Here is a 17,145-nt window from a genome sequence, read left to right on the forward strand (position 1 = left end):
ATTATAAGGTGATTTATGGGTACTGGAATACTCAATAAAGGAGTGCGTCTGCAGAGCAAGGGCATAGCAGTTCAGCTGTTTTCCAGTGTCTAATAGGGTTGGATGACTTTTTGGATTATTTAACCTTCCACTGCTGTTTAATCATGTCCAAGAGAGGTCTGTCTACCCAGCTATCCATCCCATCCATCCATCCATTTATTTTTTTAATGTATGAACAGTCAGTAACAGACGACTGTGCTAAACAACTAGTATTAAATATTTCCCATCTGCGGGATGAGATAATTGGAAACTCAGAATATTCAAGGAATTGGCTCAGAAATCTGCTGAACCATTAATGTTCATTTTAGAAATTTATGGAATATTAGAAAACCTTCAAAGTGTTCCAGGAAAAGAAAAAAATTCTAATATTAATTTTTAAAGGTGTAAACTAGGTGACCTGATAAACTTAGTTAAACTTTCATAAGTGCCAGAAAAATTATGAAAATTTTGATATGAGATAATATGGCAAAGAATTTAAAGATACACAATTAGTACCAATCATCATGGTTTCATAGAACATAACATCTATCAAATGAAACTGATTGCATGAAATTGCAAGTTCGGTGAATAAAGTAAGTTATCATATAGTGTATTTAAACTTTGCTAGAGTATTTCAGACAGCATTTCTTTACAGAAAATGAAATCAGCCCAGAAATGAGACCACCAAAGAATCTGTCAGTTGTGACAAACAAAATTGCAGGGATTCTAGGAGACTCCTTCAGCGGTGTGCTGAAATCTCAGTGCTATTCAATTTCTCTTGCATTACTTGGAAGACATTTGAGGTAATTACTGGTAAAATTGGCCAATCATACAAAAATGGTGAAATAATGACAGAAGTAAGTGACCTGGGTCACTGCGTAGGCTGGACGCAGTTAAAGGGTGCTCATTTTAATCCAATCAAATGCAAAATTAAATATCTCCAGAAAAAAGCAAGTGGGTCACTCATAAAAAGAGGAAATCCTCATTAGAAAACAGTGCCTTTTAAGAAGAAGATGAGTGTCATAGTAACAGCCAAATATATGAGCTCTCAGGACAGTGTCAAAATTCTCAAAGCCCCAAGACTTAGTACAGTTTTGGGATGAAGTTACTTTTGCTGAATATCCTCTAGAAATAGCAAGGCAGTGTGACCTCTGAATATGGTTCAGGAAAGATCTTTACTGGAATTCTGCATTTAGTTCTACTGATTGCTCTAGAAAACAAATAAATTTAAATACTTATTTGGAAGTAGAAGAGTAATTGTAGGTCTGAAAGAGTAATGAGAGTGGCCACAGTTTATTGAAGAGAAAGTTAAACTTACTTCTGGCCATAGCCTATAAATAATAACTACTAAAACATGGGGTTCTTTTAGGATAGGGGGAAAAAGCAGAGCTTGCTGATTTCTTCTGTGCCCTCTGGAAGCAGGCATTTGTCAAATTTAAAATGGAAATAAGACACCAAGTCTGCATATTTGAAATGGTGAAGGTAATTAACTATTTTGGAAAACACCTTGTTTAGCAATAGGGGTGGAGTACCTATCACATGAAACCTTGATTAAGACATTTTCTAAAAGGGATGCTATGACTCAAGCAGAAGGTTTTAACCCGTCACATGAGCTGAGGCACCTGGCATAAGTTATTTCAGACTTCAGTCCAAAGGATCAGAAGAGTCTCTTCTGATACTGCGTATCTGTCTGTCTATTCTTCATTTTGCAGTTCAGTTATTTAGAGAATCAGTTCTTGCTTACTAATCTGGGATGGATTGAGGTAACAGTCATGATACAGGTGACAACTGATGTTAATGCCTTATAATAAATGGCCCCAAAGCGTGGGCTGCAGACCACTGAGAGGGCAGACTGGTACTCGTTCTTCATCCTGCTTCCAGCTGAGAGAGACTGAACAGATGGGAAGGGGAGATTAAATGAAGAGTGAAAGTAGATGGCATGATTAACTTTCTCTAAAGGTCAGAACACCCGGTGCAGAAGGTAGCTTGAAATACACAAGTATCTTCCTGATGTCGCCTTCCTGTCCTCCAGTGCATGAAACTGCCTCTCCACACTGCAGCAGTGTGAGCTGGAGTGTGCAGAGAAGTTGGTCCCTCTTTTTGTGCATTGCCTGTTGGATGATCTCCAGATGGAGAAATACCAAGGCAGAAGAAGCAGTGTCTCCTCTGAAATCAGAGGGCTGTAGATGCTGACCCTGAATACGGTCATTAAGACCAAGAAGGACTACTCTAGCTGCGAGTCTTCTCTTTCATAATCTGTATGGCGTTTGATTCTTTTTCATAGGAAAATTCTTGTAATGACTCATGTTGAAAGCACAAGGGCAAGACTCTAGATTAGACTAGGATTTTGACAACTTTAAAACTGCATGGTCAGATCCGATCTGAGGGTTCAAACTCAAAGAGGGGAAATTTAGATTACATATATATATATGAAAGAAATTCTTTACTGTGAGAGGGATGAGACTCTAGCACATATTGCCCAGAGAAGCTGTGGATGCCACATCCCTGCTCAAGGCCAGGTTGGATGAGGCTGGGAGCAATCTGGTCTAGTGGAAAGTGTAGGGGACTGGAAGGAGATGATCTTTAAGGTCCCTTCCAATCCAAATTATTCCATGATTCTGTGATCCATGGTTTTGGCTCATATATACATCTTGGCATATGATCAGAACTAACTTTTTCTAAAAAAGATAAAAGGGAGTAAAAAATTCATGGAGAAAACCACAACAACACTGGAGTAAAGATTAAAACTTCTTTTTTTTCCTGTAAACTGAGATTTTCTAAAGGATGAGCAAGTACTTGTCTAATGCTATGGACTGTGGTTCTACCCATTCTTATAAGAAGAATTGATGAATTGATGGAAGAAGTGAAGGATTGAGGCTTCAGCCATTTTTTGGAGAGCCCATGAAAGAGACACTGGACCAGTATGCATACATGTCTGCTGTGGACAAAAAGCGCTGTGTTTCTTCTATAAAAAAACATAATGTTAAAGCCCAGGTGATGATGATTATCTTCCTCACAAGAAACAAACAGCCAGTGATGAATCACATGTGGATGACTAAATAGTATTTGTCCTCTTTCTGAATGATGTGTAGGACTGAAGCTATTTCCTAAATGCTCTCAGAAATGGATGGAATTCTTCTTGACTTGTTTTCTGAGCCTTCCTTGAAAACATCTGATGTCATCATGTGCCAGAATAAGGTTTATGGGGGAAATCACATGGTTGAAAAAAGCAGGTGAACCTTTGAGGATATATGCTCTTCTCCAATGTGAAACTGGATATGAAGGATGAGTATAAAGTAGGTTTTGTAAAGATGTACAAAATAGATAGTAGATGCTGATGCTCAGTTAAGGATGCACTGAGATTGTTATTGAATCAAAATGAAGGCCATTTTTACATTTGTTTTGTTGAAGTTTGCAATATAAACCAGATGAAAATAATTATTGAACCTCCCACCAGCTATGTTACAATCTGTTTTTCATCTAAATCTAATTTCTTTGCTCCTTGATTCTCTCTTGGGTCGTGCTTCATTTGTGACTTTTTGATAAAAAAGCCATGTATGAACAAGGCAGCTGCTAAAATCACCAGTCATCCCTCTTGATCTATAAGAGACAAGTACCATAAAAAGTGACCTTGTTTGTGAAAATATTTTGTAGTAGGTAAGTAATAACACTCCTTCCTGGACTAATCAAGAAAAAGTATCCAAAACCCAAAACACCCAAACAAACCAGGAAATCCTGTCAGGAAGGTGAGCTGTGACCAGTACTAGTCACTATTTTTTAGCAGTTCTTTCATTATCCCAGGGAACCTCTGCAATAATTCCCTTTTTGGTGCAGCAATGCACAGAACCTTCCCATTTTGCTCTGCTGACCATTACTCAGATGGACAACTGCCCACCCCTTCCCTGCTGGTTGTTGAACACCTGATGCCTCATTATGGGCAGTTTGGGACAGCCCAAAGGAGGCAGAAAGGCCTGAAGCTTCTATTGTGCAGCAGCCTGGAAGTTTCTGTTCAGAAGCCAGAAGTGGTGATGAACGGTTTTTGGCCATGACTTTTGAAGGAATATCTTACTTTCTGTGGAAGCGACTGTGTGAAAAACAGCTAACCAAACTAAAAGTGAACTCAACAGGAAAACAAACCTCCTCATATGCAGTGAGTCATTGGGAAAGGAAAGGAAAAGAGAAAATCTCTCAACATCTAGACCAGGAGGCTGTGAACTGGCACTGACCTATGCTGGGTAGCAAGAGTAGAAAACAAAGAATTGTACACTTTTTAACTGGAAGATAACATCTCCAGTTTCAACCAGCTATTACATTTGTGGTAAAACCTCCATGTTTTCCACCACCCCCAAAGGGCAAGAAAATGATTGTCTGGCTTCTTTTCTCAAAAACAACGGAAAAGAAAAACTGTCTTATTACAACAGAAATGCTGATAAACTCCTGTGGATCTGCCAGCAGAATGTTCACCATTAGTTGCCTTCAAAGGTTTGAATTTTGGAGATCTCAGTGAAGAACAGTCTGCAGCTCCTCAGAATAGCTGCATTCAGTCTATGGGACCTGAATCATAACAGAGATTTACTAAATCCTGATCTGGTACTGGCTCTGGGGCCTCTGCCCAGTGACCCACCTGAGCTCTTGATCCACCCTTGGGTAGAAGACTGGAAAATAATACTGAACTAAGAGGAATAAAAATATGTTTTGAAACCATGGTTTTGAATATGGTTTTGAACAGAAAAATTAAAGACCTGAGAACAGCATGCTATGTTAGTGGTTTGTAGAGGGCTCTTAATTTGAATGGATGGGGTGAAAATATGAGCCACCCCTAAAACAACGTCTTTTGCATCAAATTCAAAAGCCCAGAATTAAAAATTCTCTCCTTAGAATTTTAAAAATCTTAGCAAAACAATAATCCTTCTGAAACCTATTCAGCCATGTCAGAAGATGCACAAAGACCTGGCTAAATCTTCACGATTTCTGAAGACCCTTCTAGAGAAGGATTTAAAGGGTCTGTAGAGACCTTTCCCTAAGAAAATCATTTAATTTCACCTTTAAATGGTCAGAACACAATCAGATTTTTAGGTCATGCTGTCCAAAAGGAAGAAAATCTGTTTCCTGTCAGAGTTCATGGAGCATCTGGATGATGCTCTCAGCCATGGAATTAGTTTTTGGTAGTTCTGGGAGGAGCAAGGGGTTGGACTCTGTGATTTTTATGGGTCCCTTCCAACTTGAGATATGATTCACAGAGGGAGAATGAGGGACAGGGAACATAAATTGGAACAGCAGAGGTTCAGACTGAACACAAGGAAATTTCTTCACCTTGAAGCCCAGCAAGCATTGGAGCAGGTGTCTAAAATTCAAACAAGTGCTCCGCAATTTTAATTGTTTTCATTAACAATTGTGTCTGCAAGTTTTTATATTTGTTACTGAACAAATGTATGTGTAGTACATGCATAATGTAAATAACTGTGCATATCTTATATATATATATATATCATGTAAATACTTATATATGTGTGTGACAGATCCACACTGGGGAGAGCAGAGCTGATGTTGAATTGTTTTTGGGGATTTGATACAGATGAAACCAAAAATTTCATCATTAAGAATGATGCACCTGTTTTTATGGAGATCTGCAAGTTGTTATGCTGATGACAGCTTTTAAATATGTCAATATATACTATTTGAAGATGCTAATCTTATCTGGGGAGTTTTTGATTTGGAGTTACTTACTTAAAAAGGGAAGATATCACATGCAACCATAAATTGAAACAACGATAAGGTTGCAAAATTAAGTACTCAATTTAGAAATGCAAGAAATTATGTTACCTATAAAATTTTAATTCTGTATTGCTTTGTATATGCATAAAGGCATTGCTTCTAACCACACATTTCTGTATTTTACTCTTTCATGGCATCCTTGTTTTAATTACTGTCGAGAATGAATAACATAACAGGGCAAGGAAAATGGCAATGTATCAGACTTGTTATTGTAAACGTTGGAATTTAGACAGTAAATAAGGCAGGGAAAGGATGGTTTTGTAGTTGTACAAGCAGATGTTGCCTTGGAAAACTGGAATTTCTCCCTATTTCTGCCATGACATCCCAGTTATGCTAAGTATATAATATATCACGGAATTCTTTTAGTAAGACCTCTAGGCTGTTTTTTTACTGTTAAATAAAATGGAGCAGGTTCTGAGTGCCAGTGGTACACCATGACTTGAATCTATGTCATTAAACTCTGCTCTCTCTCAAAAGTGGGTGCTCCTGGGTGCTCCCTTGCCATTGCTGAGTCCTGCCCAAGCAAGATCCAGCTGTGGCTTAATTGTCATGGCCCAAATTGAGACAATGGCATACAAATGTTGAAAATACATGTAAAATTGTGTCAGAGTGTTTTTGCAGATGTACAAAGCCTCTCTAGTTTTCAGTGAGGATGAATGTTTACTGGGTTTTCCTCTTCTTTTAGTGCATGGCCTGAGATTTCACTGGCAGAAAGGCTGCTGCCTATACCTGCGTCTGAAGCAGACAAAACATAGCAGGCTCTGCATTATGCTGAATTCTTAGACAAAGGAGGTAAACAGTCTGATCAGGCCTGTGGCAACTCAGATTAGGAATCCAAGATCAAGAAACAGTTTTGGCTAATTCTCTGCCTCATCATCCCCTTGGTGAAATGAGGACACCAGGAGCACCAGCAAAATGCCAATACTTAGCTCTGTGAACATCTCAAATGCTCTGCTGGGAAGGGTCTTAGGAAAACAGATGAAGAAATAAAAATAAATTCATATTCATGGCAGAGTTTGAGTATCATATAAAAGGAAGGCTTGGGGCCAAGCATGAAGGTGTGGGGATCTATTGAACAGCTGCTCAGTAACCAACCAGGCAATAGACTTCAAGATGGTGAAGAGCAGACCTGTGCAGTGGATGAGGCAGAATGGGTGGACAAAAGGAAGCTGAAGGATGGCTCATGGAGTGGTAGAGACTCCTCCACTCTACAGCTTGAATTGCCCTTGCATCAGAGATCTTGGGACCACAAAAATAAACCCAGATGCCATGTGTTGACAAAATGCTCTAGTGGGTCTGCAGTCCCACAAGAGTAGGACATGCAAAGTCTGCACTCTGTAAATCCATCACTTTGATGGATTGGGTCTGCCCTTTAGAGGGGTCATTATTCTGACTTCTGAACAGAAACTTCTGACTGGAATCAAAGTAGCACTAAAACTCCTCTTCTGGTCTTAACTCTTAACTCTGGTTATTTCTATTAGATAGTGACCATTTCCCTTTTGAAAGTCAATAAAGGAGGAGCCACAATGACCCTGCAGTAATGAGTTCCTCCATCTAATTACCCCAGGAGAAAAAGCATTTAAAATGGTGGTGTAAGTGTGCATGTGAGTAGGTATGCACACACATACCCATAACTTGAAAATAATAAATTCTGTGTAGACTTTATCTCTTGTGGGGGGAGATGGATTGAACAGTGATAGACACATGGACACCCAGATAAATAGAAGATAGATTCTGCTAACATATTCTTGTCTAATAAATTGTTGAGCTACAAAAGAAAGCAGAAGTCCCTTTGTACAATATATAGGTTTTCTGTAATGTAAGTTATTGGGAAAAGACAGAGCTGTCCCTTTAACTGGAGAGCTGCAAACAGCTGTTCCTTATGCATACATGCTTGCTTGGTCTGAAAGTTTTGGTAAGTCAGTGCATAACTGACAGTTAGATTTATCTCCCCAATAAGCAATCAACATTATAATAAAGGAAAAATGCTTTCAGTGCACCTTTGAGAGTGCATCAGAAATTAATCTAAACATCAAATTAATTATAGTTTGTAAATGAATAGTGGCTCACAGCCCTAATACTTCTCCCGCTCCTCCTCCTCCCCCTAAAGCCTCCCCCAGCCAACTGCAATGGCTGGAGGTGCTGTACAGCGAGTTTGATGAACAGCTCCTTCTCTTTCTTACTCACACAACTCTTTCCTTATCAGCTGGAAGAGCTCCATCCTCACTCTGCAGACCTGAAATCTCAGGGCCTGGCTGCTTTGGAATAAGCTAGCAGATATTGAACTTCTATGTCTCTTTCCCCTTCTCTCCGAGAGCTCAAAGCATCCCTCTGGGGTGTCCTCCTCCCCTTGGATTAGTTTCCAGCTGAGCTGGACACACCTTATGAGTCCCTCCTTGGCTCTCTGGCTGTGCCAGGTCCTTCAGAGTGGAGAGGACCACAACCAGTGCTGATCTGAACTGAAACATACCAGGGGTCAGACATGCTTAATGTGCCTGGAAAATAATTTCTGTTTTGTCTCAGCTGTGGCACTCAAGTGAGTGGCTTCTTCCATTGCTCTTTGAGCTGTGATCTGTAGGCTCTAGCCATATGGAAATCACAAACAGATTTTCCAGAAAATCTGAAACAAAATGTATTGCCACCAGATCATGTGAAATTAAGGACAGAGCCCAATTCTAAGGGCTACAGGGAGAAAGGATCAGAAAGAGACTTCCTTAAGAAATTTGAAATCAGGTTAATAGTAAAAAAAAAAAAAAAATAAATCAAACTTAATCATAGTACTGGTAATAGCAACAAACAGAGCTACACACCTGAAGTCCTTCCTAATAATGCACCTATTTGGTGGGAATTTCCTTTTTACCAAAAGAAGTCTCAGAAAAGAAGCCTCAAAAAACCTTTTATCTGATAAATAACTCTCCTTATCCATGAATCCTAAAGACCTGTGCAAAGGAGTCAGTGTACTTTTCCAAGAAGAGGAGTCCAATCCTAACAGCTAGGTTGACCTGAGATCACCCACACGGGCTATGAACATGCAACAAGAATTTCTTTCCTTTACAACACCTTACTTCTGCACCTGCTCATTTCCTGGATGAACCCAAGGAGAGTTGTTACCTTTTTTTAATTTTTTTTTTTTTTTATTATTAAATGAGGAACTGCCATATTTGGCAGTGCATATTGGAGGCACATTGTCAGCAGGTGCTGAACAATATTTTCCTAATGTACCTCAGGGTCCCTTGTTCCACTCCTATGTCTTGTGGAGTGCTGCCAATGCACTTTAGACCTAATGTGCAATGCCCCTTGTCCCAGGGCCCTGTACAGCTCTGCCAGTGTCCTATTCTCTTGACACATCTTCCTTCTTTCTATTTCAGCTTCCAGATTGAAACTCTGTGGATCATCACGACCTGCCTGCTGCCTTGCATCTCCCACTCCACCTTTTTTGCCACCCCACTGCAGCATTTAACTGCCACAGCATGTTTTTAATAACAGGATACAAGCTCTGCCCATCCCTCAGCCCTTCTCCCCAGCTTCACCCCCTCCTGTGCTCAGCTCTCATTCTTCACTGCTTTTCTCACTTTTAATCTCTCTCCTTTGTCTCCCCAGTTTCTTTTCATAACTAGGAGGAGTTTAGTAGGGAATAGAATTATTTAACAGCAAACTTAATTAACTATTATGACCCTCATCAAGTGATGTTATTTTCTCTATTTTGGCATCTTCGTATAAGGCTGGATGTTTTTCCAAATGAGGTGGCCCATTAGCAACTTTCAAATGCACTCCCTGCAGGAATCTGGAATGAAACAATCAATGATCATGTTGTACTAGGAGTCAAACAAGATATTTCCTTTAGGATATATAAGCCTATGGTCCTAAGAAGCCTTTGCAGTTTGTAAGCTGGAATGATCCTTGTTTTGTTTAATTGTGGGACACTTCAAAAAAGGTTGGGACATTTTACTGATGTGAAAGTTCCTCTGGAATGTGCAGAAAAGGAGAAAAACACATGCCACTTGAGTTTGCTTACACCTGTGGTGTCAGAGCATGTCAAGCTGAGTGGAGGGAAACCACAGCATCTCTCTGGGAATAAGACAGGTTGTTCACAGCCTTCTGGAGTCACTGTCCCATGGGGAGAAACTGAAACTGCTGCAGCAATAGGCATGAAGAGCAGGCACATGCCAAGGAGACAGGTAAGGGACAAAGCAGGGACGTGGAGCAGAACTGGCCTGACAGTGCCTGCTACTCAATGGTGTGCAAAAAGTTGGCAGATCCAGGTGCTTATTGCTCTCAGAAAGAGGTGACTGGAGCACACCAAGTGTTCCAGCAAAGCAATTCCTCCAGCTTTAATTTATCTACATCTTATTTGACACTTTGGGACAACCATTTGATCTCTGCTTCTCCATCCCTATTCTCTTTTTTCTAATTTCTGACATGTCTTCCTAATTATTGCTGCCCAAACCTGTCTTGCTCACTCTCTTCTCTGTTAAGACATTTTTCTAGAATATGTCTGTCTCTGTATTTCACTAACTTAATGCTTTCAAGTGCTTTCTTTGGATGTGTTTTACGAGACAGCAGCGAGTGTTGCTGGGCTGTGTTGCAGCGTCACCCTATGACAGAGGCAGAGTTAGCCACGTGTGGGCAGGGTGAAAAGTTGCCCTTCTCACATTGCCTACTTGCCTTAGCAGCCTCAGCAGCGTTGTTTTACCAGAGTTCACTTTTAGCCTTATACACAAACTGTTCACATTTAAACTATCTACATAACTGAGAGGGGAATTATCACCAGAACCACTGAGACCAGCACAAAGATGTAATCCATGTCCTCTGACATTCAGCACACCTACACACAGAATCACTGGCACACGGGTAGTGGGAATGTGAGAGACCCAGCGTGAATGCTGCCTTGTGCAGACACAGGCTCTGGGCTCCTGCAGATGTTGACATTCATGCTGCAGCACACTTCACCACCGGGCAAGTCTTCCTAGGGCAGCCCACTCCGAGAATGGGAGACTTCAAGGAGTGTCCAACTAAGTGTAATTTTGCTCTGAGTGAGAGGAGTCCTGCTGTGGCCCTGCCATTTCACTGGGAATTGACAGCACAGCCCAGCTGGCTGCAAAAGGAGTGTGTGGGCAGAGGCTACAGGGTCAGCTGGGCATTGAGTGAAGAACCAGTGAGAGAGGAGAGAGAAGGGCAGAATGGTGAAGAGCTGTGAAGGTGAAATCACTGAGTCTGAATGCAAGAATGGGGAGAGGACAGTGCCTGAGGAGAAACCCAAGGGGATGCAGATACGGTCAGTGATGGAGGCATAGGTGATGGGGATACATAGGGTGTTGGTGCATGGAAGGATGAGGATGGTTCTGCATTTGGCCATCTTACAGCTGCATCAGGACAGGGACAGGAGAAAAAAAAAAAGCCAGAAGTTTGAAAAATTGTAAGAGAAAATGAAGGATTTGGGTCTAGCCTGGATGTGTGCAGCAGAAGAAAAGCCACAGGCAAAGAATCCTCCCAGACTAAACTACTTTTTTCAGTAGGAAGTCAGGGCTGTATCTTAGGCAGCCTTACATGATCCCACTAGGGAAAACAACAGACACACTCTGAGCACTCTCACATTTTATATCTGATGTTGGTGTTTACTTTAGTGACATTCCTCACTATTCCTTGTCAGCCAGGAGGCAGTGCCTCTAAATTGAGAATGTCAAAGGCTTGCTGACCACACTATGGTTTCTTTAGCATGAGCAGGCGCTAGTGGCTCTCTGCAGGCTCATGGACGCCAGAAACCAGGAGAAAGTTTTGTTTTTGATCTCATTTTCTTCCTAACACTCCTGTAGCTGCCCCAACACTATCCTGCCAGTAGCGGCAAAAAGAGATAAATTTGTGTTCAAAATGCAGGCAAGAATTCAGATGCAAATAATAAGGGAAAAAATATAGAATGGTTTTGGTTGGAAGGCACCTTTGAGTTCATCAAGTTCTAGCTACCCTTGCCCTGTTCAGGAACACCTTCCACCAGGCCAGCTTGGTCCCAGCTTCATCCATCCACCTTGGACACTTCCACATCCACAGCCACAGCTTCTCTGGCCAGCCTGTCCCAGGCTTACCCTGCTCACAGTCAAGAATTTGTTCTTAATAGCTAAGCTGTATCTCCCCTCTTTCATTTTAAAGCCATTCCCCCTTGTGCTATCTGTGCACAGCTCTCTTGCTGCCCCTTTAAATACTGGAAGGTACTGTCAGGTTTCCCTTGGGCCTTCTCCAATTTGAACAATCACAGTTCTCTCAGCCCATTTCATAGGAATGGTGACCCAACCCCCTGATCATCCTTGTGGACCTCCACAATTCTATTTTGACATGCTGCTCTACTGACTTGTTCAGTTTGTGCCAGTTGTTTACAGATTGTTCAACAGCAAGACAAAGGCATCAAATAAAGATTTTTCTGTTCCTGTGGAAAAAAACATGGTGACATTTTTCTCCATAGAATTTTTAAAGTTTGTCTAAAGCAGGACTTCTTGACAATTTCTCGACAACCTGGGGCTAAACTCTGTTACAGCAATTTATTTGGGATCTGCTTAGCAGATATATTTTAAAAGGTCATATAATAGTGGAATATCTTTCTGGGGCCAGACAGAATTGTCCCCCCAGGCAAGCAGTTGGAGAGCTCTAGCCGCACTAAAAAAAGTGAAATAGAATGCAAATGCTGTGTTCTTACATTTTGAGTTTTGGGAAATGTTTTAGCAGCAAAGAAGGAATTTTCTTACTTTCAAAGTTAATAAAATCTCTCCTTTTCCTTTAGGAAAAAGTAATTTATTTTTTTATTTAAATTTATTTCCTCAACAAAAATACCAGCTTCAGTAGACTTAGCAAAACAATTGAAAAGCCTGATTTCCTCTTATAACTTTTACATTTTTACATTGCTTTAAACCTGATGGTCAGCAGGGTGGGAATTTTTGAAAAGCAACATAACCTACCTGTGATAGTTAGCTACCTGTGCCTCTGTTATTTCTATCCTTCTGGAGGTGGTGGATGTGGAAGCATAGTCAACATGTTTGTCTGAGACCAACAGTCACAGCAGGCACTCAGCTCTATAGAAAACTAGGAGAAATCCAGAGATTTGACACCTGGGATCCCAAACTGACTGGACCTGGGAATTTGTGTCTCAGAAGCAGATATAAGGCGATTAAGGTGACTGAGACCAGCAATCTCTAATTCCTTCTTTTGCTTGTCTGTGTGCTTGAGTCAACACTTCCAAAGGAACACCTTCCTATTCCAGCCTTCAATATCCCACACTTAATTTTGGAGTTCACTTCACCCAACAAGCTGATGTTAGTTTCTCCAAATAAAACTCAAGAAAATTTCTGCTAAGGCCCCTCAGCTCCTGCTAAAATCTTGGCCTTGACCTCTGAAGCAGTCCCAAATCCCTGCCCACAAATGGGATGCGTGTCGTGTCCTTGTGGGGCCTTGTAGCCATCAGCCTTTGAACTGAGTGGGATGAGGCTCACAGCTGTCCAGAAGGGCATCTCCATTTACTGCTCAGTATGTGGAGAACCAGGTCATCCTCTAAACAGAGGTGACAATTTCACTGCCAAAGGTCCATTTCTAATCTGTGGATCTCCTTTGAGCACCAGTTTCAGTGTCAGTTAGAGCTGTGCTGATCTGCTCAACTTGTTGTGAGATTTATATATATATATGTATAATTTGTATATAAAAAGCAGGTGGGCTCTGGATTCATTGGGGCTAATTCATAGTTTTGAGTTCTAATTCGAATTTGCCAACTCCCTCTGCATGCCAGACTCTTTGTCCTTCACTCCTCTAGTGCTGGAGAGCGCAGCAGCCCAGAGACTCCTGGTGACTGGGAGGGCTGTGTTCCTCTCATCAGGGGTCAGGGATCCCTCAAACAAAAGGGAAAATAGCCTGTTCAGACCCTCTGTGGATGGGCAGGAGAAACTGTGCATAGAGAAAGGGCACAAAACTCTTGGAGTACTCTCTGACATGCACTGTGGGTAGCAAGGGATGAGGGAAGAGATTTGGGAGGTGAGCTGTTCAGGAGGGGAAAGAGGAAGGCAGCATGGAAAGAAAGCACAATGTGGAGATTGAGAGTGGTTTTAAAATCAAATGAAAACTCCAATGAGTCTTAACTCTGGAAGTTTGCCTGAGAGACAGAATCCAGATTAGCTGCAAATAACAGGAAAAGAAAAGCAATAGTTTGTTCTGTTGCACTTCCCAGGGAGGGTATGCAAGAGGTGCAGGATGGCAGAGAATCAAAAATTACAGACCCCAGTGGTGGGCACATGGCTGTGAGAGATCCCCTGTCTACTAGGTGTGAGGGGATCAGATGTGGCAGGGTCCCCCTGCTGCCACACTGCCAAAAGGGACCCTTAAGAGCCCCAGCTTTGCAAAGGGTGGTATCCCAGTGAGAGCCCATGCATACATCACTCCATGGCTGCTGGCTGGCTGAGCTCTCCCACCGTGGGTGCAGCTCAGGGTGTCCCTGCCTGGGGCTCACAGGCAGCTCCAGGCTCTGCTCCTTCTCTGCTCCAGATGGTGAAGTGGAGCCAGCAGCGGGGCCAGAGCTGTGGGAGCCAGGTGCAGCTTTCAAACACAGCCCCTTAGCACAGGCTGGCAGCTGAAGCACAGGGTTATCTTGGCCCATCTCTATCTGCTGGGGTGCTGCCTCAGGTCCAGTAGGTCAGAACATGTCTGAATGTGATCTACCAAGCAGCCATCACCCCCTAGGAGAGCAGGCTCTCAGCAGATGCTTGGCCCTTACCCCTTTGCAGTCTAATGCATCACAGCTGCAGGAAAGCTGACCCTACAGCTCTGCCTTCCCTTCAACCCCAGGGCCTGTTTGTCCTTTGCCTTAGGTACAGAAATTCCCCTTCTGCAGCATGATCCCTCTGCTAATCTCATGATTTCCCCTATGCCCATTTGCTCCTTCTCCATTTTGCTCCAGTTGCTTTAGTCTTTTCTGCACCCTCCCCACCTCCCTTTACAAGTGGGGCATTTTCTGACCCCACCAGTGTCTGCAGCATCTTGCTGCTGGTGAGATGCCAAACCTTGACCTCTAAGCAGCACACACAACTCTGAGCATGAGACAATCAGGAGAGAAAGAAGGAAGGGGGAAAGTATTGACAGGAGTAAATTGAGAGAAATCATAAAGCTTAAGCAGAAAGAAAGCAGTTTGAAAGGTAAAGTATTCAGAGAAAGCCCTTTCCTGGATGAATCTAATTGTTTTGTTATCTTTACCCACCAAAGCATTTACTTTGGTTTGTCGCCCGATCCACAAACACTTTCGAGGAGATGACATTACCGAAAGGCAGGAACATCTGCATCAGCTCAGCATCCCCAAACTCCTGGGGCAGATGGTAGATAAACAGGTTACAGCCCTCTGGTCCTATCAAGAAAAAAAGAAGACCCATGAATGAAGAGAAATAGGACACGAGAAAGCACACGGTGGAGATTTACTTTGGCATCTTCTCTCTCTGGCTGGCGAGTGGTCACGCTAGGAAGCAGCCTGTAGACTCTCAGAGGAATGGACAAAGGAGAAGAGCATGAACTCAAAAAGCCACCTAGAGGCTATGGTAACTTCAATAGCTTTCCCAGGACACCAGGATAAAATCTAGAGAGAGAGGAATGCACCAGCACATGTGGCCATGGAAAGAACAGAACGGAGGAGTAAGAACACAGAGAATGAAAGAATATCGTTCATAGATTTTATTTGTTGTTCATAATCTTATTTAATCTGCAGAGTTTTGGATGACCCACACTATCCCTTGCCTCTTCCCAGTGTCTGCATGCAGAAGTTTCAATATCCCTCTTGAATCTGTGTGATGACAATAGCATCACACAAATGATGATAATGAGCAGAAAGATATGCACAAACCCACAGGCTCATCTTGTTCTGTAGAATTTTACATTCATCCCCCCAGCTCAAATGAGCCTGAAGACTCCCACAAATCTGGACAGTTAGGCCATGTCCTCCATTCTAGAGCATTCTGCAGGAGATATTTTAGGTGGATTTAAGTCCAAATTACTAGACAAGATGGATTGGCTTTTTTTGCCTCAATCCTGTAACATATACTCTTACCAGTTTCAGAGGGTGTTCTGGAAAACAACCAGAGAAATGTCTTTAGCTGGAATATGAAATTAAAGTAGAGACCCTCAAAAAATATTCTGTTGAAATTGTATTTTGGGGCAGAAGAGGGCAAACCTGCCTCTTGTCAAATAGCCTGTAATATAAATTTTCAACCTGACTTTTTATTTTTATGCATGGGGTCCTTGAGCAACAGTCAAAAAGGTGCGTCCAAATGGTTTTGTTAAAGAAAATTAAACATTTAAAACCTTTGCAGTGTTCAATAGCAGAAAACTGTATAGTTTGATGAGACAGAGATTGTTTTTTTCATCATTTTATTTCTAAAGGTACTTCCAGCTGCTGCCTAGCTCTGCACTGACCTCGACAGGTAACTCCAGCTCTGCTTGAGTCAGAGGGACCGAGATGAAGGGGATACATTGTGTGCCCTTTGCCAAAAGGGTTGGAGGTCAGAGAGAAGGAGGGTTTCCCCCCTTCCCTCTCGCCCATGTGCCTGCAACCCTGTGACCTGACTCAGTCAACTTTCCCCTTTTTACATCTGGGGCACAGTGTGGGGAAGTTAAGGGTTTTTAATGCTCTGATTTTCTTCATCAGGGCATAATTACAGTGTCATAACACAGCAAATTACAACTTTGCCTTTCCTGTTAGGGAGAGGAGTTCGTCTAGATGCTCCCACCTTTTATTACCCATTACTCATCCCCCCGGCTGGCAAGAGAAGTACAGCGAAGTCAGGATTCTGGCAGATGCCCATTTAAAGCTCATTAAAATTCCTGGGCCTCAGCATGATTGAAGTCACAGGCTCTCCACATTTCCTTTTGGATTAATGGAAAATGAAGCCCTAATGAATATTTGCTAAGCACAATTTTCCCCACTAATTTGCTAAAAGGACTGTCATGAAGGAACAGCTGATCCTTTGCATCTTGTGCATTTCCTAAAGGTCATGGGGATGGTAACAGGGTTTCTTCCAAATGGGGGAGATAGTGGTATAGTGGGATAATTAACTAATTAGGCACCCGGTCATCTGCTTAGCCAAATTACTTTTGAACCTCAGTGGCCCATAATCAGGCTCCCCTATTTCATGCCAAGCTTTTCCAGCTTCCCCCCACCTCCCGTATGCCTCTTCTTTAGTCTTCTCACTGGGCAAGTATCATTTTTCCAATCCTTGCTGCCATCCATTTCTGCACAATGCAGAGTTATTGACATAATAAGTTAGATATGAAACAGTCTGAAAGTGTTAAACAAACACTAACCCCCTTAGGTGTTAAAATTGAGAAAATTCTGCCCAGGAG

At 42.1% G+C, this 17,145-nt stretch overlaps 1 protein-coding gene across 7 annotated transcripts in view; it reads right to left on the reverse strand.

Annotated features, from left to right (window-relative positions):
* CELF4 (CUGBP Elav-like family member 4) overlaps window positions 1–17,145 on the reverse strand; it is a 694,523-nt gene that overhangs the window by 30,496 nt on the left and 646,882 nt on the right. For 4 of the 7 annotated variants that reach the window (XR_009420405.1, XR_009420404.1, XM_059491866.1 and 1 more), the window contains exon 11: window positions 15,017–15,160. Coding sequence is in view for 3 of the 7 variants with exons in the window: in XM_059491866.1 (XP_059347849.1) it covers window positions 15,017–15,160 (144 nt within the window). In the remaining 4 variants the exon portion in view is untranslated. The remainder of the gene's footprint in view (window positions 1–15,016; window positions 15,161–17,145) is intronic. The other 3 variants (XR_009420407.1, XR_009420406.1, XM_059491868.1) reach the window with 1 other exon arrangement.

This window comes from Ammospiza nelsoni, chromosome Z (genome assembly GCF_027579445.1).
Source record: "Ammospiza nelsoni isolate bAmmNel1 chromosome Z, bAmmNel1.pri, whole genome shotgun sequence".
Lineage (NCBI taxonomy): Eukaryota > Metazoa > Chordata > Aves > Passeriformes > Passerellidae > Ammospiza > Ammospiza nelsoni.